Source organism: Panthera uncia, assembly GCF_023721935.1.
Source record: "Panthera uncia isolate 11264 chromosome A1 unlocalized genomic scaffold, Puncia_PCG_1.0 HiC_scaffold_17, whole genome shotgun sequence".
Taxonomy (NCBI): domain Eukaryota; kingdom Metazoa; phylum Chordata; class Mammalia; order Carnivora; family Felidae; genus Panthera; species Panthera uncia.
The window spans coordinates 11,181,143-11,203,833 of NW_026057577.1; the positions used below are offsets into that span (position 1 = coordinate 11,181,143).

Genomic DNA, 22,691 nt, shown 5'->3' on the forward strand with positions numbered 1-22,691 from the left:
AAAATTATATTTAAAAATTTTGTTGTTGTTATTTATGTAATCTCAGCATCCAGCGTGGTGCTCGAACTCACAACCCCAAGATCAAGAGTACCATGTTCCTCTGAGCCAGCCAGGTGCCCCTAGAATGATGTTTTTAATCATATGAAATAAGATCTGTGAGGTTACAAAGGAAAGCAATTACACGGAAAGACACTATCCAAATGTTAAAAACAATTTGTGATAGCAGTATATGTGTTTCATTATTCACCTATCAAATACATTCTAGCAGTGGGCCAAGAACTACCATCATTTTAAAGAAGGGGTAAGTGTAAATAACATTTGGACGGGTCGACAGCAATTTTAACGGGTGATGAAAACATCTGTGTTTTCAGTGGCAAGAAAGTCACAAGTACTGCTAACACTATTATTATTTGTTGGTTGCCTTGTAATAGAAGGAAATGCCAGAATTTAGAATGCCAGAATTTAGAGGTTAGTGGGAATAAATATGTACTGTATTCTTTACTCATGCAAGGTCAAGAGCCCCTGCCTTGGGAAAACCAAGCAGGGGGGAAAAAAAGGGGGAATTCTGAACACTTTTATTACTTTTCCTGGGACAGATATTTTGGGCTTATAATAGAATCCAATTAAACTTCAGTCCCCAGGGATATTGTATCATAATTTCCTTTTGCTTTATTTGTAATATGAAGAAGCAAGTCCCCCTACCCCCACCCCCAATCTATTTGTGGAAAAGTGTATTTCACAAAGCACTTAAATAAAAGGCTCTCAGGCAGAGGATTTACATAAGATACTCATTTCTCTCATTGCAGTTACACGGATGCCTTTTCAGGAAAAATTCTAGCTTGCAAGGATAATCATGAGCTCGTATTTATTCCCATGAGGAGGAAAACTTGTTACATGAAGAGGGTAGAGGGTTTAGGGTCCCTTGGTGGGGGGTGGGGGGTTTGGGGAGGAGAGATTTTCTTCAGGAAGCACCAAAGAGATCCCAAGCCTGCAGGGACTAGAGAGATCAGGGGAGGTTTCTGGAGCCTTCTTGGAGCAGAGACCAGAGTTCAAAGGTCAAGTGCCGAGTTAGGTGGGAGGTGAGAGGTGTGTTTGTTACTGGGAATGGTGAGATCAGGCAGGCTCAGCCCTGAATGGGGGTGTGCGGGGAGTCGAGTGTAGACATGGGTGAGTTGGGGGTAGTTGGGACCGACCTTCTCTGCTATGGTGGGCTTGTGGGGTGTTATTGTGGGAACTCATCAAAGTCTTATAATAGGAATGAGATAAAGAAATATCAGATTTAGGAAAATATTATCACAACCACAATGGTTTGGATGAATTGAGGGTGGGAGGAAAATACAGACAGTAGTTTTAGGATCAGATGGCAAGACTGGTTGGAGAAAACTAACACCTACTTGTTGTTGTTGTTTAAGGGGAGTTTAAGGGGAAGATTCACCTGCAGGGCTCATTAATGATACAGATTACCAGGATTCTGCTTTGCAAATTGCAAGCCCAGTAGGTCTGGAATTTGAAAGTGTAACTGGGGGCCAGGGGTGCAAGAGCCAAACAGATGAGGTTCTGCTGCTCACGGCTCACAAAATCCAAAGGCAGAGAGAAGAGGGATTTATTTCAGCAAGGCCAACACCGGAAAGATCTCAAAGATTGTCTCCAAAGTGCTAGAAATACTTGTAGGTTTATGTAAGGGAAATGTGGGACAGAGGTGGGTGGGTCTCCACAGGTGGGCAGTGCAGGTCAGGTGTATCTTTGTCTTGGGATCAGTCACTTGGGGTCTTGCTGGCTCAGGCCAGTCCTAATTGCTTGAGCCGGTAGTTGGGTTCCCGTAGGGGCTGCTTTGCTCTCAGGGTCTTTTGCCAGAGTTAAGAGGTAAGCTGGAGATTTCACTCACATGTGGAATTTAAGAAATAAAACAGATGAACATAAGGGAGGGAAAAAAGAAGAGAGAGAGAGAGAGAGAAGCAAACCGTAAGAGAGTCTTAACTATACAGAACAAACTGAGGGTTGATGGAGGAATGGGGGGGGGATGGGCTAAATGGGTGACGGCCACTAAGGACAATACTTGTTGGGATGAGCACTGGGTGTTATATGTAAGTGATGAATCACTAAATTCTACTCCTGAAACCAGTACTACACTATATGCTAACGAACTGGAGTTTAAACAAAAATTTCAGAGGTGCCTGGTGGCTTCGTTGGCTAAGGGTCCAACTTCGGCTCAGGTCATGATCTCACAGTTTGTGAGTTCAAGCCTGGTGTCGGGCTCTGTGCTAACAGCTCGGAGCCTGGAGCCTGCTTCAGATGCTGTGACTCCCTGTCTCCTCTGTCTTCCCTTGTTTGTGCACTCTCTCTCTCTCTCTCTCAAAAATAAATACACATTAAAACAATTTTTTTAAATAAAACTTTGCGAAAAAAGATAAGCTGGAAAGATCTTAATTAGGAAGTAGACATGGAGGTCAGAATGGAAGTAGTTCTAAGTCCTCCTTCTTCAGGAAATTTACAATTTTTAAAATAGCTCCATGTGATTTTATCTTCAGATGAATTGGAAAATACTCCGCATGAGTGTTTGGCTGATCACAAGTGACACTGCATGTGAGACTGTCAAAGGAAAGATTGCACGGGACACAGGTAAACAGGCAAGACTTGGTTCAAGACCGTGATGACAGGGAAGAGAAGCCAGAACTCAGTGTGAACTCAGCGTGACCCAAAAGGCAGAAGGAAACAACTGGAGGGCTTGACAGAGGCTGATCCAGGAGATGTGTCGAGCACGTTGAGTTTGCAAATGGTTTTCTCCGTGATTAAGCCACCTGTGTTTGCTAATTGGCACCCACCAATTAGCAAGTTAGGCTCTACCTTCCCACAGAGACTGGCAAACGCAAACACAGGTGCCATCTTCCTGGCTGATTACATTTCAAAGGGATGCCTCCTAATCTTTGAGCAAGACATTCCTGGGTTGTAAAACTGGCTGGAAGCTCCGAGAAGATTTACATGTCAATGGGACAGAGAAAGAATTTATAACGATGAGTTTTCTGAAGTAAAAACTCTGGGAAAAAGGAGGTCAGTTTCAAGAGTCAGGAAGAAGCCTGGGCTGGGGTTTCGTCAAGCTGACGCAAACGTTAAAGCTGTCCTGATCAAAGGTAAGTACCATTAATACTAAGGCCGCTATCTGTAGGGTGGATTCCACCTGATAGAGAATGAAAAGGAAAATCAATTGTTAGGGAAAGAAAACTCAACTTGCTGACCTACTATGGGGAACTGGAGAGTGCAGGATACAGAAGAGTGGACGGTCTATGACATAGACCTGGGAGAATGCAGATACGCGGATAGATCCAGCTGGCAAGCAGCAAGCCTGTGGTGCCAAACGCCCCCAGGGACCTTGGTAAAGCATAAGTCAGGCTTCTTCGGTGGAAACAGCACCCTTGTAGACAGTCCCAGCAGTGGATGAGAGGTAAGACAACCCGCAGGGCTGTGGGAGCCGCCTCTGGAGCTTGGTCCTTTCTGAGAGAACACTGCAGAGCAGCCTGGGATATGCAATTTGCGATTAGCATCCCATGTTGACCTCACCTGAGTCACGCATCCATAAACGGCACCCTGTGTATACAACCAAGTATTTCAGAGCAAATTGTAGGCATGTTAGCAGCTGGGTTTTATGGACACCGGATGCCTTCCCTTTTGCCCATGTTGTACTAGAAATGTGTCAGAAAACTTGAGTGAGGAAGCCAGGGCTTTTAGAGCACCCTGAGGAACTATCTGCACAAAGAGGTGACACTGAACCCACAAGAGCGGATGGGATTTTCACAATGTTACTGGGGACATATGACATTCACGTGTCTTACTTTTTGTCAAGGGATTATGTGTAATGGGGGAACAATGGGGGTCTAAGAATGCAGACTCTTAAAGAGAAGTGGGGTGCCTGGGTGGCTCACTGGGTTTAGCGTCCGACTCTTGGTTTTGGCTCAGGTCATGATCTCACGGTTCCTGAGTTCGAGCCCCGCATCAGGCTCTGTGCTGACAGCAAGGAGCCTGCTTAAGATTCTCTCTCCCTCTCTCCTTCTCTCTCTCTGCCCCTCCTCTGCTCACGCTCTCTTGCTCACTCTCAAAAATAAAATAAACATTTAAAAAGAGAGTGAGAGAGAGAAGTGGATGGTCCCAGGGTGGTCTGCTCCAGCAAAGTCTGTGATGCTAAGAATGGTTAGAAGTTAGGTGTGATTTGTTCATGGAACTCCCGGCAGATAAAAGCATTGGTCAGGTGGTCTGGGGGGAGGCAGATATGGGATTTTGGAGTGAGGGGTAAAAAAAGAAGCCAGGAGAGTGGATGGCTTTTGCAGGAAACCTGGCTTTGAAAGAAAGAAGGATGTAGTGAGAGAGCCAGAAAGTCCCAGGATTAGGTTGCTGGAGATATATCATACTAATGTGTTCTCTTTCGGTCCCAGTTCCTTCGTTTAGTGATTGGAAATGAATGAACAATCAGAGAAGAGTGTCACGCAAGAGGGACACACAGGTCAAAGCTCTCCTGAGAAAGACTGTCAGATCGGACAAAAGCAGCTGGTATGGCAAGTGGATATTAGGGTTTCATGGTATTTGGAGAGGTCTCAGCTCGGGGATCTCGGAGGTGAGCCTGGTCTTGGGTGGAAGGTGGGTCCCGTCAGGATTTCACAGGAAGGTTCTCTGCTCCTCCATACGGGTGGGGCTTTTCCCCCATTTCTTTCTGCTCTCTGAGGGGCTGGTCTCACTTCACGTACCTCCTCTCTGCCACTCACCTCCCTTGATTTACAACCCAATGTTCTGTGCAATAAAATCCTGCCCCTTGGAGAAAAATATTTTCAGAGACTATAGTCCAGTGTTTTTATTTAACAAGCCCTAAAGGTTTTTTTTGCCCCCTATTACCTGCTGGTCATGATTCTAAAACTTGGTACATATTAATTCATCAAACTTGTATCACAGGGTACTATCGTGACCCCGTTTTGCAAAGGGAATCAGTGAGGCTTAGAGAAGTGGGAGCTTGTTCAGTGCACACCCCTGACAAGTGGCCAAGGTTTGAACTTGCGTCTCGTGTCTGTGTTCTTACACTTTTGTCATGGAACTGACAATGACAGTAGACGATATGAAGTTGTCTTTATTTCACAGCCATACCTAAATACAGAATTGTTTCATACAGTCTAGTTTGTAAAACAAACCCATACACACACACCAAAATGAAAATTTAAAGAAACATGGGGCACCTGGGTGGCTCAGTGGGTTAAGCATCCAACTTTGGCTCAGGTCATGATCTCGTGGTTTGTGTATTCAAGCCCTATGGCAGGCTGTGCACTGACCGTGTTGTGTCTGCTTGGGATTCTCTCTCTCTCTCTCTCTCTCTCTCTCTCTCCCTCTCCCTCTCCCTCTCTCTCTCTCTCTCTCTCTGCTCTTCCCCGGCTTGTGCTCTCTCCTTTCTCTCAAAGTAGTAAATAAATAAACTTAAAAAATAACCCAGAAAATTTAAAGGAACATATTTATATTATTTTAGACAAACTGGACTATTATTATAAGCTAAATCAACTGCAGACAAGGCTGAAGTTGTTACTGACTTGTTACGTTGAAATTCACACTTTGAAAGTTTCCCTTTTGTTTCCAGGTGTGGTATTTCATCTCTGTATGACAGCCTGTGTGTTTTGGGGCCAATGAGATTATATTCTTCTGAAATCCTTCAGAATAGCATTCCCTTCCCTAGTGACCTATGTGCCACATTTTTTAAATAAGGTGTCAGGATTTATTGAAGAAGCATCTTTGTTCCTTGTCTTTCTCAATTGGGCTCCATTTCTTTTCCATCTGTAAATGTCCCCAGATGGAGTCTTTTGAAAATCTCCACTAACACTCTAGAAAGCCATGCGAGGAAGATTTTCTTCCTCAAATCTGGCTCTTACTGAGAGTGGATCCTTCAGGTGTGTGCACACTGCCTTGAAGTGATCCAACAACATGATTGTTGTGAAACATATTCCAGAACACGGGGTGAGGGGGGGCGGGGAGGATGGGGCTGTGTGCACTTTGGGGTCCCATTGTGGTTTGAGACCCTTCACCTTGAGTTTCTGCAGCCAAGAGTTGCAGAAGGGCTCTCTTCCCTTTTTCTCTCCCTCCATAAAATGCTAATTCTGACTTTCATCCCCATCAGATTTGAGAAGCCAACTGGTATTTTCCAGGTGTAAAAGGAATTCTGTTCCTGCTGGGTTGTTTTCTATGGTTTTCCTTTTTTAATTATATGAGTTTTTTACTGTGGATTTCTTCATTCAGAAAGAATGACCTAACGTGAGGAAATTTACACGTGAGGACATTTATATCATCTTTAGAGACTGAATCAAATAAAACTGTTTCTTTCTCTAGGTAAAACATCTGTGCTTTCATGATATTATGGCGGAAGTTTATTTTGATACAACATAAAACAACTCTCAAATTCTTACTACTAATACATTTTATTTGTTTCGTAGCAACAGATAGAGCGGCAGTTAAAATGCTTGGCATTTCAAAACCCTGGACCACAGGTAGCGGACTTTAATCCTGAAACAAGGCAGCAGAAAAAGAAAGCTCGGATGTCAAAGATGAATGAGTATTTTTCTGTAAAATACAAGTAAGATCATGATTTATTGTATTTGATTTGCGGGATCGTAACATGCCTGAATTCTCCCGGACAAAGCAAAGATTGCCTCTTCTTTATGTTTTAAAAATATCTTTTCTTGGGGCGCCTGGGTGGCTCAGTCGGTTGAGCATCCGACTTCAGCTCAGGTCACGATTTCACGGTCCATGAGTTCGAGCCCCGAGTCAGGCTCTGGGCTGATGGCTCAGAGCCTGGAGCCTGCTTCTGATTCTGTGTCTCCCTCTCTCTCTGCCCCTCCCCCATTCATGCTCTGTCTCTCTCTCTGTCTCAAAAATAAATAAACATTAAAAAAAATTAAAAAAAAATATCTTTTCTCAAGTGCAGTATTGCCCCACGTATTTGGAAGTTAGCAACTTCAAGAAATAGACAATAATCCCAGACTAGTAATCAGTTTTTTAAAGGTACCAGAAACCCTTGGATTAGAGTAATAGCTTTAGTAAGAAAGATGATTAAAAGTAAGAAAGATGTAGGGTCCAGCTTTGGCTCAGGTCATGGTCTCACGGTTGGGGGGTTCAAGCCCCGTGTCAGGCCTTGTGCTGACGGATTGGAGCCTGGAGCCTGCTTCGGATTCTGTGTCTCCCTCTCCCTCTCTCTCAAAAATAAACATTAAAAATTTTTTGAAAACTTAAAAATTTATGCCCATTAAAATACGCCTTAAAAATAGTGAAAGACAAACCACAGGATAGGAGAAGTTATTTATAATTTGGAAGGTCAGTATCCAGAGTTTATATAAGTCAATAAGAAAAAGATAAACATCTAAAGAGAGAAATGAACCAAACAATGAAGAAAAGGCTAATGAACATTCAGGATACAGAACCTCATCAGTATAGCAGAGAGGTTCCAGAGAGAGGCAGCATTTAGTCTGACAATACCAATGTTGATGAATTTTGTTTTTTTATGTTAAATCTTTTTTAACATTTATTTATGTTTGAGAGATAGAGCACGAGTGCGGGAGGGGCAGAGAGAGAAGGAAACACGGAATCCTAAGGAGGCTCTAGGCTCTGAGTGCTGGGCTTGAACCCACAAACCGTGAAATCATGACCTGAGCTAAAGTCGGACGCTTAACCAACTGAGCCACCCAGGGCCCCTTAATTTTTTTTAATGTTTATTTATTTTTGAGAGAGAGAGACAGAGAGTGATCGGGGAAGGGGCAGAGAGAGAGAGAGAGAGAGAGAGGGAATCTGAAGCAGGTTCCAGACTCTGAGCTGTCAGCACGGAGCCCAACATGGGGGTCAAACTCACGAGCCACGAGATCAGGACCAGAGCCGAAGTCGGACACCAAAGCGACTGAGCCACCCAGGCGCCCCAGATGCCCAATGTGGGGCTTGAAGTCACGACCCCAAGATCAAGAATTGCATACTGTACCGACTGAGCCAACTCAAGACCCCAAGGGATTGTTATTACTTAAAGCTGTGGTTCCTCTTGGAGGGCCGGGTTGAGGGATGCTGTGGGCGGGCCATGGAGAAGACCTCAGTGCCATAATACTCTTTTATCAAGCTGGGCAGTGGGCAAGTGGAGATTTGGTTTATTCTTCTTCTTTACCTGTGCATTTATGTTTTGCACACTTTATTTTTTAAGTTCATTTATTTATTTAAAAGTAATCCCATTGGGTGCCTGGGTGGCTCAGTCAGTTAAGCATCCGAGTCTTGATTTTAGCTCAGGTCATGATCTCACGGTTCGTGCAATCAAGCTCCACATCAGACTCTGTGCTGAGTGTGGAGCCTTCTTGAGATTCTCTTTCTCCCTGTCTCTCTCTGTCCTGCCCTGGCTCGCGCATGTGCTTGCGTGCTCTCAAAAAATAAATATATAAACATTTAAAATAATCTTTGCCACCCAACATGGTGCTCAAACTCATGACCCCAAGATCAAGAGCTCTTCTAACCGAGCCAGCCTGGCACCCCTGTTTTGCACACTTTTGTATGTCTGATATTTGAGAGTTTTATAAAAGAAAGCATCAGATGAACAGGAAACTATAAAATCTGTGTGTTGGTATCAGAGTTAAGGCAAAGGAATATTTTTGGGTTAAGGCAAGGTGACAAGGACAAGATCTGGTATGTGCTCTCTGGTGGCTTCATGACCACGGTTTCCATATTGGATTTTTTTTTATTAATTTATTTTTTAATGTTTAGTTTTGAAAGAGAGAGAGAGAGAGAGAGAGAGAGAGAGAGAGAGCATGAGTAGGGGAGGGGCAAAGAGAGAAGGGAGACACAGAATCTGAAGCAGGCTCCAGGCTCTGAGCTATTAGCACAGAGCTCAATATGGGACTTGAACCCACGGACCGTGAGATCATGACCTGAGCCAAAGTCAGACTCTTAACTGACTGAGCCACCCAGGCGCCCCCATATTAGATTTTAAATCTCCTGGTCTGCTGGCACCTGAATTTCCTGGTGGACATGGGAGGGGGTGATCTGTGCATCCCACAGACAAAGCACTCCAGATGTAAATCCTCTTTGGAAGGTATTCCCGATAAAGTGAGAAAATCGGGCAGCAAGTTTCCATAGTGATCCCCAGCCTCCCCTGCTTTGTTAGGAGAGGGAGGAAGAAGAAACAGCGTTACTCAGCTGAACCGGAAGAGAGGAGATTCTGTGCCTGTTTCAGGATAAAGGGAGCAGAAAAGTGGACAGTCTCACCACACCAGCTTAGGGCCAGCCCTTGTTAATTTTTTACTTCCAATTGTTAATAAGGGATACAAGCTATATAGAGGCACTTTTGTCACACTGAGGCTTTCACACGGCTCACTTTTGAAGGGTTTATTTCAGAAGGGCTCTGTTTGGAGAGGGTGGCAGAATTCTTGTGGAAGCTTTTGCCTCCTGGACGTGTTGCAGGGGCTGACAGAGAAAGTGTGGGCACTTAGAGCAGGGTGTGGGCTCCGCTGCTTGCCTCGGGTACAGAACTAATTGCCTTCACTTAGCTCATGACGGATCCTACCACCTTGATCACCTGCTCTCTCTCCTTCCACTGGGTAAGAAACAAAATCAGAAAGGAAGGGAAGCAAGGGTACCTGGAGACTGTTAGGTAGCAAAGGACTGTTAGTGCGTGTGTGTGTCTTTCTTCTTAATGATGATGGCGTAGTAATGCACAGTTCTAATATTTATCTCGAGTTATTAAAAATATAACTGTATTCACTGTAGTGCTTTAAAAAAAAGTTTATATATTTTGACAGAGAGTGCATGTGCATGCACAAGTGGGAGAGGGGCAGGCAGAGAGAGGGGGAGACGGAGAGAGAATCCCACGCAGGCTCTACGCTGTCAACCCAGAGCCCGACGCGGGGCTCGAACTCACCAACTTTGAGATCATGGCCTGAGCAGAAACCAAGAGTCAGATGCTCAACCGACTGAGCCACCCAGGTGCCCCTCCCTCTAGTGTTTTTTTTTTTTTTATAGAAAGAAAAAAAGAGTGCAATTTTTCAGGGAAAACTTCATCAAGGATGATTACAGTTTTGAAGAAAAATTGGGGGCATTCGTAGGAAGAAGCTTTTATTCAGCTGTTCTTTCTCATTTGCTTCGGTGGAATATTCTGTTCCCCAGCATGCTGGGAAAACAAAGTGACTAGCCTGGCCGTGTTGGGAATCCGTGGCATATTGGCTGAATTTCCCCAAACACCACTGCCATATCACATTCTGGAGCGTGGCTGGGTAATCTTGAGGATGACATTTGCTCAGAATAGACGGGCTGTATTTATGAAGTGAGCTGCATAGTCCTTCATTCTCCGTGCTGAGGAAACCGGGACTGTCGTCTGCTTTCTCGGCAGGGTCAGGAAGAAGTATGACAAAAGTGGCCGGCTGATCTGTAACGACGTCGATCTGTGTGATTGCCTGGAGAAGAATTGTCTGGGCTGCTTCTACCCTTGTCCCAAGTGCAACTCCAACAAGTGTGGGCCCGAGTGCCGGTGCAACCGTCGGTGGGTCTATGATGCCATTGTCACCGAATCTGGGGAGGTGGTCAGCACACTGCCATACCCCGTTCCTGACTAGGAGCTGTTCCCTGGGAACAGCTTTGTTTCTTCTTTCTGTTTCTTCTTGACAGTGAAGCCAACCTCTTTCTCGTGGGTGGATTTTAGGGCTTGGGGGAAATGCTGGGAGAAGATGCTGAAGGTTCATGTTGTCTGAAACTGTAGAACAATGTAGAATGGGCAGTCGCTCCAATGCCTTCACTCGTGACCAAAGGGTGACAGTGCATGGTCTCAGCATCGCCTCCCCCGAACACCTCCGTCTCTGCCCTCAAGTCAAAAATGTCTTTCGTCTTTACTGGTACCTGAGAAGATGTAGTTTTAAGATGTTCAGAACTCTGTAGCTGAGAGCTCTCCTTACAGAGAACATACAATCATAAGTTTGTAAGAGCTAGCTACCCTTGCAACCTTACACACCACAAGTTCCAAGTCCGACTCACTTCTTGAATTAAAAATACACCCCCACACTCTGTGACTTTGCACTGTATTGTCTTGTTTTTTATATGTTGATAACATTAAAATTAAATTTGGTAATACCTGGCAGTATTTTTACGAAAAATTTGTATTTTATTTGCAAAATTGAGAAATTGGGATGACGGTATCCTACACGCCAGTGGTTGACTTTTTCTTTGCAATTCAGGATCAGTATTTCAAGATTCTTTTCAAAAGGAGGAAACAAGTTATGTAAAAGTGTGTTGTTGTAGGTTAGTTGACTAAGTAGACGTGATTTTTTTCAATTCTGATACATTGTAGAAGGTTATACAGACCTTTGAGCTGAGCCTTCTTTGGATTTGCTTTTATTTTTTTAATTAATTCCTTTTTATTTGGGAGAAAGAGCATGGGTGGGGGAGGGGCAGAGGGAAAAAGAGAGAAAGAGGAAGAGAGCGAATCTCAAGCAGGTTCCAAGCTCAGCATGGAGCCCAAGGCGGGGCTCCATCCCGTGAACCATGAGATCATGACCTGAACTGAAATCAAGAGTCAGACGCTTAACTGACCGAGCCACCCAGGCGCCCCTGGGTCTGCTTTTGTAACAGAATCCTGTTTACCCTAAGTCAGGGGTCTCATACTTCAGAGTGCAACAGAACCACTTGGAAGACATTTACATCATTGATTTTGCTGTCCCCCACCAAGAGTTTTGGATGCCTTAGGTCTGGGGCAGGGCTCAAGAATTCGCATTTCCAAGGTGATGCTGCTGGTGTGTGCATTTCACCTGTAGAACCATTAATTCAAGTTATATGAACAATATAATATATGGAAGGCTTTAAATAGAGTAATGTATAATTTTTTTAAAAAAAGATTTAGTATCGGGGCGCCTGGGTGGCTCAGTCGGTTGTGTCCAACTTCAGCTCAGGTCATGATCTCGCGGTCTGTGAGTTTGAGCTCCGCATCGGGCTCTGTGCTGACAGCTCGGAGCCTGGAGCCTGCTTCAGATTCTGTGTCTCCCTCTCTCTCTGCCCCTCTCCCACTCACACTCTGTCTCTATCTCTCAAAAATAAATAAATGTAAAAAAAAATTAGTATTTGATTTTAGAATAAACTTGAAATGTTATAAACAAGAGTTTTCAGGGTTTATTTTTCCTTCTTTATCAGTGTCCCAAGCACATGTGCCAGGGAAGATTCTGAATGATTCTCGACTTGTTACTTGACAGTATGTTTTGGGACTAAATTAACAAAAATCCTAAAAGTTATGCTATGACTATGGTATTCCTGTGTACGTGGCCTGAGAACTTACTCTGTTTTCCACATAATTTCCTGGGTTTTCCAGATTCAACTCCCTTTTACTGAGCCTCTACTTAACATTTGTGAGCCACACGTGATGCTAAGTGCATCCACTTCATCACCTTGAGCCGTCACCATCCTGTGAAGAAGGCGTGAAACCCAGTGACCCAGGTCTGATCCTTTGAAATGCTCACCAGCCACCTGCCAGTCAAAGGAGTGGGGGGAGCTGTTTTGTCTGTTTATATTTTGTTTTGTTTTGAGAATATTGTTTTGCAAATGGCTGACCAAATGGATTATTTTATTATTGATTTTAGAATCATATGGTTTTAAATTTGAAAAGGAATCTTCTATGTTGTCCAGCTAGTGAATTGTTCAACAAATAACCAAGAGGTTGTACTGTGCTGGGGAACTGGGCTAGGCAGAGATCCAGCTGTGAGCATAGGCCAGTGGGTTCCTGTCTTCAAGGGGATTTTGGACTAAAACCTGTCTTGCTGTTGTTTTATTTTTACAAGCGAGGAAATTTAGCCCCAATGAGATCAAATGACTCAGTTAAGGACACACAGAAGACCTGGCCACTCTTGGTATTTTTGAACCCCAGTAGTAGGTCAGTCTTCTTTCCATGAAACCAAGCATTTCCCTGGTTTGCCTGATCATGAAATTCCTTCAAATGCTTTTAATAATACTCATTCTGAGCCCTACCCTAAACCTCAGGAATCAGAGCCTCCAAGGAGGGGGCCTGGAAATCCAAACTTTTTTTTCCTCCAGCACCCCAGGTAAGTCTTAATGATCAAGTAAGTTTGAGAAACACTGCCGTATTGCTAGCTGTCCTATTTTCATGTTAATAAATAAATAAATAAATAAGGCAGGGAAGCTGGGTAGCTCAGTTGGTTAAGCATCTTACTTTGGCTCATGTCATGATCTCATGGTTTGTGGGTTCGAGCCCTGCTTTGGGCTCTCTGCTGTCAGCACAGAGCCTGCTTCAGATCCTCTGTCCCTCTCTCTCCCTATGCCCGCCTCGCTGTCTCTCTTTCTCCCCCAAAAATAAACATTAAAAATAAAATAAGGCAAATTAACCTTAAAGTGTCTTTACCTTTGGTCTCTTCTTATCATTGAGTCTTAAACATTAGATGAGATAATCTGATTTAACTGGTTTGGGGGCGCCTGGGTGGCTCAGTCAGTTGAGCATCCGATTTCTGCTCAGGTCATGATCTGATGGCTCCTGAGTTCGAGCCCCGCATCGGGCTCTGTGCTGACAACTCAGAGCCTGGAGCCTGCTTCAGATTCTGTGTCTCCCTCTGTCTCTCTCTGCCATTCCCTGCCTTGTGCTCTGTCTCTCTCTCTCTCTCAAAAATAAATATTCAACAAAAATTTTTTAATTAAAATAAAATGTATTGATTTAAAAAGTGTGTTGGTAAATCATGTTGGTAAGTTCTCCAAATAAAGCAAAAAATAAAGAATTTGAATGATTACTAAGCAGACCCCTCCTACTGCTTTTATAGAAACCTAGCAAAACATTTGATGAAGTGCTTTTTTAGAAACCACATTATTTCATCTTGATCTAATGCCATTTCTATGCATTTTTTAAAAGGCTCCTGCACTAAATGATTATGGCAAAAATAAATCTAGGGGAATTGTCAGAAATTTATTTTGCAAGTGTCTAATTTTTATCACAAAATGAACAAAGCTCTTTAGTGATCTGAACTAAATTCAGATTAGCCAAGAAATGTAGCTGTCCTGTCTGATGACACGAACCGAGGAAATTGTCTTGTCATTGTAACAGGATTTTCCTCTTTCTTGCTTGGCTATCTTTCAATCCTGGCATATGTCTTCATGAATATGTATAGAAGTTGTAGATATTACAGATCGTTCTTCCATAATGCCTTGGAAACTGAAACATATGAGTGGGTCTGTGGTGCTTGGCCATAGAGGTTATTTGCTGCATGCGCCCAGGGGATTCCTTTCCCATAGTCTACACTGCCAACCACACCTCCTACAGTTAGTTGTTCAGCAAAGTGGCCCTGTAGGCAGGTGCCATTGGATATGTGGATTTCTCTATCTCTCTTTTTTAAGTTTATTTATTTTGAGAGAGAGACAGAGAGAGCACCTGCAGGGGAAGGGCAGAGAGAGGGGGACAGAGGATCTGAAGCAGGCTCTGTACTGTCAGCACAGAGCCCTATGTGGGGCTCAAACTCGCAAACTTATGAGATTATGACCTGAGCAGAAGTTGGACACTTAACTGGTTGAGCCATCCAGGCACCCCTGATGTGTGGATTTCTCAATTGCTTGCATTTATTGACACTTTTAATATGTGCCAGGCATTGAGTGCTTTAGCTTACCCCGTAGATAAAATCCTTTTATCTTATTTCTTTTCCTTCCTTCTTCCTGGTGTCTACAACAGAAGTCAGTTTTCAGGAGCATTCAGGAGAGTGGCCCATATTTATGATCCAGGCTAAGCAGTTTTACTCTGTGTTTCTTTTTCAGAATCTCTATATTTTAATCCTGTATTTGGAATATTCTTTTTCCAATTGACAGATTTCCTAAAATTCTGCCTATTTCTATGGTACTTTTCCTTCATCCTATAGAAGGCAATGGGCTTATCATCACTAGTCATGCCTAACAAACAGTTGATTTTGTGTTTACAGTTTGTAGTTTTAGCTGTTTTACACTTTATATGATTGTGTTCTTGGTTTTTTTTTTTTAATGTTTATTTATTTTTAAGAGAGAGACAGAGCACGAGCAGGGAAGGGAAGAGAGGGGGACACAGGATCTGAAGTAGGCTCCAGGCTCTGAGCTGTCAGCACAGAGCCCAATGCAGGGGTCAAACCCATGAACCATGAGATTATGACCTGAGCTGAAGTAGAATGCCCAACTGACCTAACCACCCAGGCACCCCTGTCTGTGTTCTTTTTAAATTCGCCAATGTTTAGGTCATATATAATAAATTCAAAGAGATCAAGGACTGGGTTTAAATGGTTTTCTTCAATAGTGCTTTCAACAGCCCTTCATGCTTAATAGATCCATTCATTCATTTATTTATTTGTTCATTAACCAAGCACCTCTTACTTGCCAGACACTTTATTAAGCACTAGGGATACAAGGTGTAAGAAAGAAAGAAAAAACCCTAGGCTATATGAAGTAAAAAGGAACCCCCATCATCATTCCTCCTGTCTGAGGCCCCTATCCACCTGCCTGCTTATCTCTTGCTTTCAGAGACATCTTATGTTTGTTGTATATGTAATGTCCAGCCTTTTTAGCTGTACTTAGAGGAATAGAAAAAGTGCATCCACCCCAACTTTCTATAAGCTGAAGTTCCTTGTTTGGGTTTTGATATCAAGGTAATGCTGGCTTCACATAAGAAGTGGGAACTCCTTGGAACACCTGGGTAGCTCAGTTGGTTAAGTGTCCGACTTCGGCTCAGGTCATGATCTCACGGTTCGTGGGTTCGAGTCCCACATTGGGCTCTGTGCTGACAGCTCAGAGCCTGGAGCCTGCTTCGGATTCTGTGTCTCCCTCTCTCTCTGTCCCTCCCCTACTCAAGCTCTGTCTCTCTTTGTCTCTCAAAAATAAATAAACATTGAAAAAAATTAAAAAAAAAAAAAGTGGGAACTCCTTTCTTCTATGGAAGGCTTTGTTTTAGATAACATTTTTCTTCCTCAAATACTTGCTGGAACTTGGCAGTAAAGCCATTTGGGCCTCAAGGTTTGTTTTTTAACCCATTTTATTTAAATTTTCAAATTTGTGAACATTACGTCACACAAAATAAACTCATCATTTTACCTATAAAATATTTTCCGCTAATTTTAACTGTAAACTACGAAAAGGAGAGTACAAACCAGTATCCTTTTAATAAATTCCTTTCCCCTCTTAAATTAGCCCGAATTGGGTTCTGTTGTTTATAAACCAAACACCCTAACTAGTGTAGGTACCACCCAGAAAATGGAGAGACATTTATAACTGCAGCAAATTCCTTTTCAACAAACTTTTTTTGAGATTCGTGTTCCTTTTCTTTTTTAAGGTATACCTAAGGCCTGATTTAGGAGGTCTGAGTTAGAGGCTCTCCAGGTTCTTTTCAACACATCTGTTTCCAGTATGAACCGGTATGCTCCTGCAATGGCAATTGAAAATGTGTTGTTATACAACTCACAGAATGTGTCAGCTGAAATAGAATACAAATTACCTACTTTTCAGGAGTTATTGCAAGCAAGTCCCAGAGACAGAAGAGAGAAAGAGAGAGAGGAATGAAGGAGGGTGGGGGAATGCTTCTCTTTAGAACTGCTTGAGATTCAGAATCTCCTTCCAGCTTTAAAATTTTCTATAGAGCACTTGGCAGCAGAGTAGCATTAAATTATATGATTTCTATGATTTTTGCATATATTTTTGGAAAATGAAGCTCATTTGCATTTTGCAGTTTTTAATAACCCATTTTCCTAAAAGGTTTGTAGAGAAGAAAAAAAAATTACATGTATGGTTTTGGCTCCCTCTGCTGGCCATTCTTGGGCACTTTAAGTCTACACAAGAGACTCCATCACTGAAATAGATTTGGGATTCTTTTCCCCTGAAAGTTCAATTCAACATTTAGTCTAACGTCTCCAAATTTATGACAACTCTTTAGGTTTGGTAAATATATTTTTATTTTGCTACTCTTTTTTCTTTTTGCTTCAGAACTATCCCTGAAAACAGGAGGCATTTAGCAGAAAAATAGTTTAGAAAATATTTCAGATAAAATGCGTAACTCACATGTCTCTCAAGCTGTCGGTGGTGAAGGTACCCAGTGGACTGATATGTGTTTTGTTTTGCTTTTTTAAGTTTCTTCGTTGTTTTTCCACGATCAGCATGTAGGCATGTTTATGACAGTTGGGGTTTTGCAACTACAAAGAGCTGGGGCTAATTGAAGCCGAAAAAGGGTCCATCCCATGTAAGGAAATGTACAAGAGCTGGCCTTGGGAAGAACAGATGCCCAGGCAGCTCTGTGGGGCTGGGTAGCATTGTCCTCCAGGACCAATTGCCAGGTGAGCTGGGGGAGAGGCAGGTTGTTAGGTGTCCCAGTAGCTAATTAATGCAACAAACAAGCCAAAGAGGAAGACGTAAGGTTTTTTTTTTTTAATTTTTTTAAATGTTTATTTCTGAGACAGAGAGAGACAGAGCATGAGTGGGGGAGGGACAGAGAGAGAGGGAGACACAGAATCAGAAGCAGGTTCCAGGCTCTGAGCCATCAGCACAGAGCTTGATGCGGGGCTTGAGCTCACGAATGGTGAGATCATGACCTTGAGCTCAGGAACCTTGAGATCATGACCTGAGCCGAAGTCTGATGCTCAACCGACTGAGCCACCCAGGCACCCCAGAAGACGTAAGCTTTTAATCACTGCCTCCCTTTAGAGGGAGACTGAAACCAGACAAAGCATGACTCCCCCTGTTCCATTTTCCTAATGGTTGAGTTCAGGTGGATCTGGGCAATTGCTGCCAACGAGCCCTGAACAAAGGCTTCTGCAGTTTCACACACCCTGTGTTGGGGTCGATAAGCTGGGGGGGGGGGGAGGTCAGGTCTAGGATAATGGCTACTGTAGTCAGTAATGGCTGGAAAAGTAATGGCTACTGTAGTCAGAGGGGGGAAAGGTGTCTTTCAGATTCCCTTCTCCTCTCTGTAAGGAGCCCCTTCCCGAAGTGCCTAAAGAAGATGTGTGTGTACCCAAAGCCTCAGACATAGAGACCAAGGAGTGAAGACACTTGGCCAGAAATTGAGATGTGCCAAGAACATGTGCCAAAGGCGCCCAAGTCCTCGACTGTGACTCCCTCAAATTCAATGCACTGGCCGCACACCCTGCTGCCATGGGGTGGGCAAACTCCCTCCCGAAGTCTGCCGGGGAAAGCTTTTGAAATTGCCTGTGGTCAGGCTGAAAGATCACACATAGATTTTTAAGTAGGAGCCGGATTCCTCCTCATTGTTGGGGTGAATCAGCTCCTGGGGTCAATCACTGGAGTTTTAGAGTCCCTGGGGAAAGTCGTTGAGTGGTCCTGAGGCGGATCAGAACCTACCCTTCACAGACTAAAGATCCCAAGAAGACAGCATGGAGAAGGAGAAGGGGATTTACCCAAATAAGATCAGGAGCTGTTGCAAAACTGAGAAACGAAAAGTTAGGTGGGTCAGCTCACTGCCCATGTACAACCCCTGCTCTGGTCTCTCCATTCTTAGAAAAAGCAAAGCAAAACCAGTTGTAGAAAAGATATCTCTTGAGGCGCCTGGGTGGCTCAGTGGGTTAAGCATCCGACTTCAGCTCAGGTCATGATCTTGAGGTTTGTGGGTTCGAGCCCCGCATCAGGCCCTGCGCTACTAACTCAGAGCCTGGACCCTGCTTTGGATTCTGTGTTTCCCCTTTCTCTGCCCCTCCCCTGCTTGCACTCCGTCTCCCTCTCAACAATAAATAAACATAAAAAAAAACAAAATATTAAAATAAAAGGTCTCTCTTTAAGTTGATGTCTATTGCTGACCCCTCCCTTTATCTGAACAGCCAGGCTTCTAGAAATAATATTCAAACATTGCCGTATCCATCTTTTTTTTTTTTTTTTTTTTTAGCTTTTAAGTAAATTCTACCCACAACGTGGGGCTCGGACCCACAACTCTGAGATCAAGAGCAACATGCTCTACCAACTAAGCCAGCCAGGCGCCCTTCAGTGTATCCACTTCTCTGTCACTTATTTCTTCATTTGTCAACTCACTATGTTCTTTGCATTGCCGCCCCTGCCCCACCTCTCCCACTCCAGTCCTCCACCCCATACAACCCAAACTTCCCTTGCCAAGATCCCCAACGACCCCACTGTGGTTAAAGCCCAAGAACCTTTATATCATTGTGTTGGTTGACCTCCTCTTGGTGTTTGATGCTGCTGGCCACACTCTTTGTTTTTGAAACCATCTCAACCCTTGATTGTACCTCTCTCCTCCCTGACGGTTCCTTCTCAGCCTTTCCTGTTATGCATTCATCACAACGTTTCTGTCGTGAGTCCTTGTGAAAGTAAAGCTCCTTGATACCCTCAGCCTTTCTGGATCTCTCAGCAGGACAGTGGCTGAGAGCCAGGTCTTGAGTTAGCACAAGGTGTTCAGGTCCTGGCTCTACCCACCACCGACCAGTGAGTGACTGTGGGAAAGTTATGCAAATCCTCTAAGGTTTGTGAATTTCCTTACCCACTCCAGTGGACCTGCCCACAGGACTGTCGTGACGTACAATGAAATAATGTTCTTCAAACAATGCTGGGCACAAGCATAGCTTGATAAAGTGTGGCTCTCATAGTGTATTCAGAGCATCCACAGTGGCCTGTGTTCACCTCAATCACGACACTTTTTTCCGCCTTATATCTTTTTTTTTTTAATTTCTTTTTTAAAAAAATTTTTTTAATGTTTATTTTTGAGAGAGACAGAGACAAAGTGTGAGCAGGAGAGGGGCAGGGAGAGAGGGAGACACAGAATCCGAAGAAGGTTTGAGGCTCCAAGCTGTCAGCACAGAGCCTGACACGGGGCTCAAACTCACGGGCTGGGAGATCATGACCTGAGCTGAAGTCGAACGCTCAACTGACTGAGCCACCCAGGCAGGCGCCCCTTTAATTTCATATTGGTTTGTAAATTCCTTGAGTGGGCGGACTGTGTTTTTAAAATCTCAGATCTTAATCTGGAGTATTTTTTACAATTACTAAACCTATACTGATACATCACTATTAACTCAAATGCGTACTTTATTCGGGTTTATTAGCTTTTGCCGATGTCCTTTTTCTGTTTGAGACTGTATCACAAAGGAGAAACTTCTCCAGTGTAGACAGAGAACCAAGGATGGGTTGTTAGAACAATGAGGTTAGGTGACATGTCACACAAATTCTGTGAATGACCTGGGGCTCTCTTGAGACCAGTTAGGACCTCTCTGGCTATTTGACTTGTTAGAAGGATCACTTTATCTTCAGTGATGCGGCACTGACTGGTTCTGAAGAAAACTAACTATGCCCCTTTCATCAATTTAGGAACATAAACAGACGCTAAAGGGAAAACCTCTTAAAATCCTGTGTAAACAAAAGAAAAGCAGTTATACCGAAGAGAGAAATGATCAGCATTCTTTTTAAATGCAATAGTCTTCATAATTTACTGTGAGCTTTCCTTTCCCCATACACACACACAAAAACCATCCTTAAGTGAATTTTGATGATGATTGATGAATTAAAATTATTTACAAATTACCCTGAGAAATAATGTTAGTATTTGGGTCACTCAAAGTAATGTTATTGATATGTAACCTCTTTTAGTACCTAATGTACCTAATGTAAAAAAAAAACCTGGGCACACAGTAATTCATTTATTTTCATTATGTTTTGAATCATGACTTTACTGTTACTGTAAAAATAACACATCCTCATTATCAGAAAGTTCAGCAATACAAAGAAGTACACAGTAAACGGTGAAAAATTATAGAAAATATTTTTATCTTTATTTTAAGTTTTTTAGCTTTATTTTGAGAGAGAGAGAAAGAGAGAGCACAAGCCAGGGAGGAGCAGAGAATGAAGAAGAGAGAGGATTCCAAGCAGGTTCCGCCCTGTCAGCTCAGAGTCCAGTGCAGGGCTCGAACTCATGAACCGTGAACTCATGACCTGAGCCAAAATCAGATGTCAGATGCTTAACCGACTGAGCCACCCATGCGCCCCCCAAATTATAGAAAATCTTACCCACCAGAAATATTGTGAACATTTGCCAAAGTGAATTCCAGTAATCTCTGTACGCATATTTATATCTAAATCTCAGTTTATATAGGATACATGCAATCTACATATAGACAAATAGAAATGATTTTATTCAAGTGGATAAGAGAAGGAAAAGAAACTGAAGAAATTATTTTAGGTAGTTGTTTCTTCAACAAAGAAAGGTTTGTGTGTTCCTAAAATACTCCTCTAAAGCAGGGGTCTCAAACTCAAGTGGCTTTGGGCATAGACTATAAGTCACAAAGCAAGCTGTAATTGTTAAATTGCTTAGTATTGTTTCCAAAATAAAAATCTCTCGGATTACATTGCCTATGTCCTCACTGAGTTGGTCACACAAATTGAGCAAAATACCTCCACAGTCCGTGGCCCAGTATCTAGATTGTTACCCTTGCGACAATTAAGAATAGACTAAGAAGTCCTAGTCAATTTATTGCCTGAGTGATGTATTACATCCCATTTCATATGGGGTGTCTGGGTGGCTCAGTCCACTGAGCGTCTGACTTTGGCTCAGGTCATAATCTCACAGCCCTTGTGAGTTCAAGCCCCACGTCGGGCTCTCTGCTGACGGCTCAGAGCCTGGAGCCTGCTTCGGATTGTGTCTCCCTCGCTCTCTGCCCCTCCCGCTCCCATGCTCTGTCTCTCGTTGTCTCTCGAAAATGAATAAACGTCAAAAAAAAAATTTTAAGATAGGGTGAAGTATGTAGAGAGTTTAATTAAACCTTAGTTCTACAATGGATTTAACATTCACTACATGCCAAAGGACCCCCATTCCTGACTCGTTTGTTTTCATTAATCTCTTGGTTGGCTTGTTTTTAACTCTCAGTTTCCCCAGAAGGAACATGTAAAAATTACAAATGCAATCCCGTTTGAGCATATGGGAACTTTGGTTAATAATTGTATAGCATATTGGCTGGATTTAGGCATTTTTCTCAAAACTTTGTTGCCAGTGAAGAAGTCTGAGGCTGGTTGATTCTTTTTCCTCTATTTTTTTTTTTTTTTTCATTTGGATACCCAAAGAATTGTCTCTTTATCCTTGGAGGTTGAGAACTTGACCAGAATTTGCCCCAGCCTCACCATTTTATATCAGGCTCTTCAGAACACAATATGTTCTTCCATCAAATGACATATACAGGGTTTCCAATGTTATAGAGAAAGTGTCTTCTGGTGTATGTGTGTTGTGATCTTCCCATAGGCATGAGGCAGCCTCACCCACCCCCAGCTGGAACTGGGTTTGGTGCAGAGCCTGATGAAGGTACACGCATGCCAATAAGGTGTGAAACGGTTAATTACTCACATGATGAGGCTTTCTTTTATATGTATATGTATATTTTTAAATGTTTTATTTATTTATTTTTGAGAGAGGGGGCTGGGTAGGGACAGAGAGAGAGAGAGACAGAGGCTCAGAAGCAGGCTCCAGGCTCTGAGCTGTCAGCACAGAGCCTGATGCAGGGCTGGAGCTCATGAACTGTGAGATCCTGACCTGAGTTGAACTCGGATGCTTAACCGGCTGAGCCACCCACTGACAGTGAGGAGCCTAAGTGGGATGTCTCCCCCTCTCTACTGTCCCAACTCACTCTCATTCTCTCTCTCAAAATAAAAATAAATAAATAAATAAAACTTAAAAAAATATGGGGCACCTGGGTGGCTCAGTCGGTTAAGCATCTGACTTCGGCTCA

The 22,691-nt window shown here is 43.2% G+C and overlaps 1 protein-coding gene across 1 annotated transcript; it reads left to right on the plus strand.

Annotated features, from left to right (window-relative positions):
• The first annotated feature begins 4,428 nt into the window (after nt 1-4,428).
• Nucleotides 4,429-10,729, plus strand: ARL14EPL (ADP ribosylation factor like GTPase 14 effector protein like). The gene is made up of 3 exons (XM_049649066.1): nt 4,429-4,539; nt 6,453-6,592; nt 10,370-10,729. Exons 1-3 carry the CDS (start codon nt 4,447-4,449, stop codon nt 10,590-10,592), a joined length of 456 nt encoding a protein of 151 aa, XP_049505023.1. The 5' UTR covers nt 4,429-4,446; the 3' UTR covers nt 10,593-10,729.
• Nucleotides 10,730-22,691: the final 11,962 nt, after the last annotated feature.

What these genes read in the sequence shown, in the direction of transcription:
- ARL14EPL (XM_049649066.1), top strand. Translation starts at nt 4,447, where the DNA reads ATGAATGAACAATCAGAGAAGAGTGTCACGCAAGAGGGACACACAGGT. An exon ending in AGATCGGACAAAAGCAGCTG is followed by an intron (nt 4,540 to 6,452) that starts GTATGGCAAGTG and finishes TTTGTTTCGTAG; the next exon opens with CAACAGATAGAGCGGCAGTT. An exon ending in TATTTTTCTGTAAAATACAA is followed by an intron (nt 6,593 to 10,369) that starts GTAAGATCATGA and finishes CTTTCTCGGCAG; the next exon opens with GGTCAGGAAGAAGTATGACA.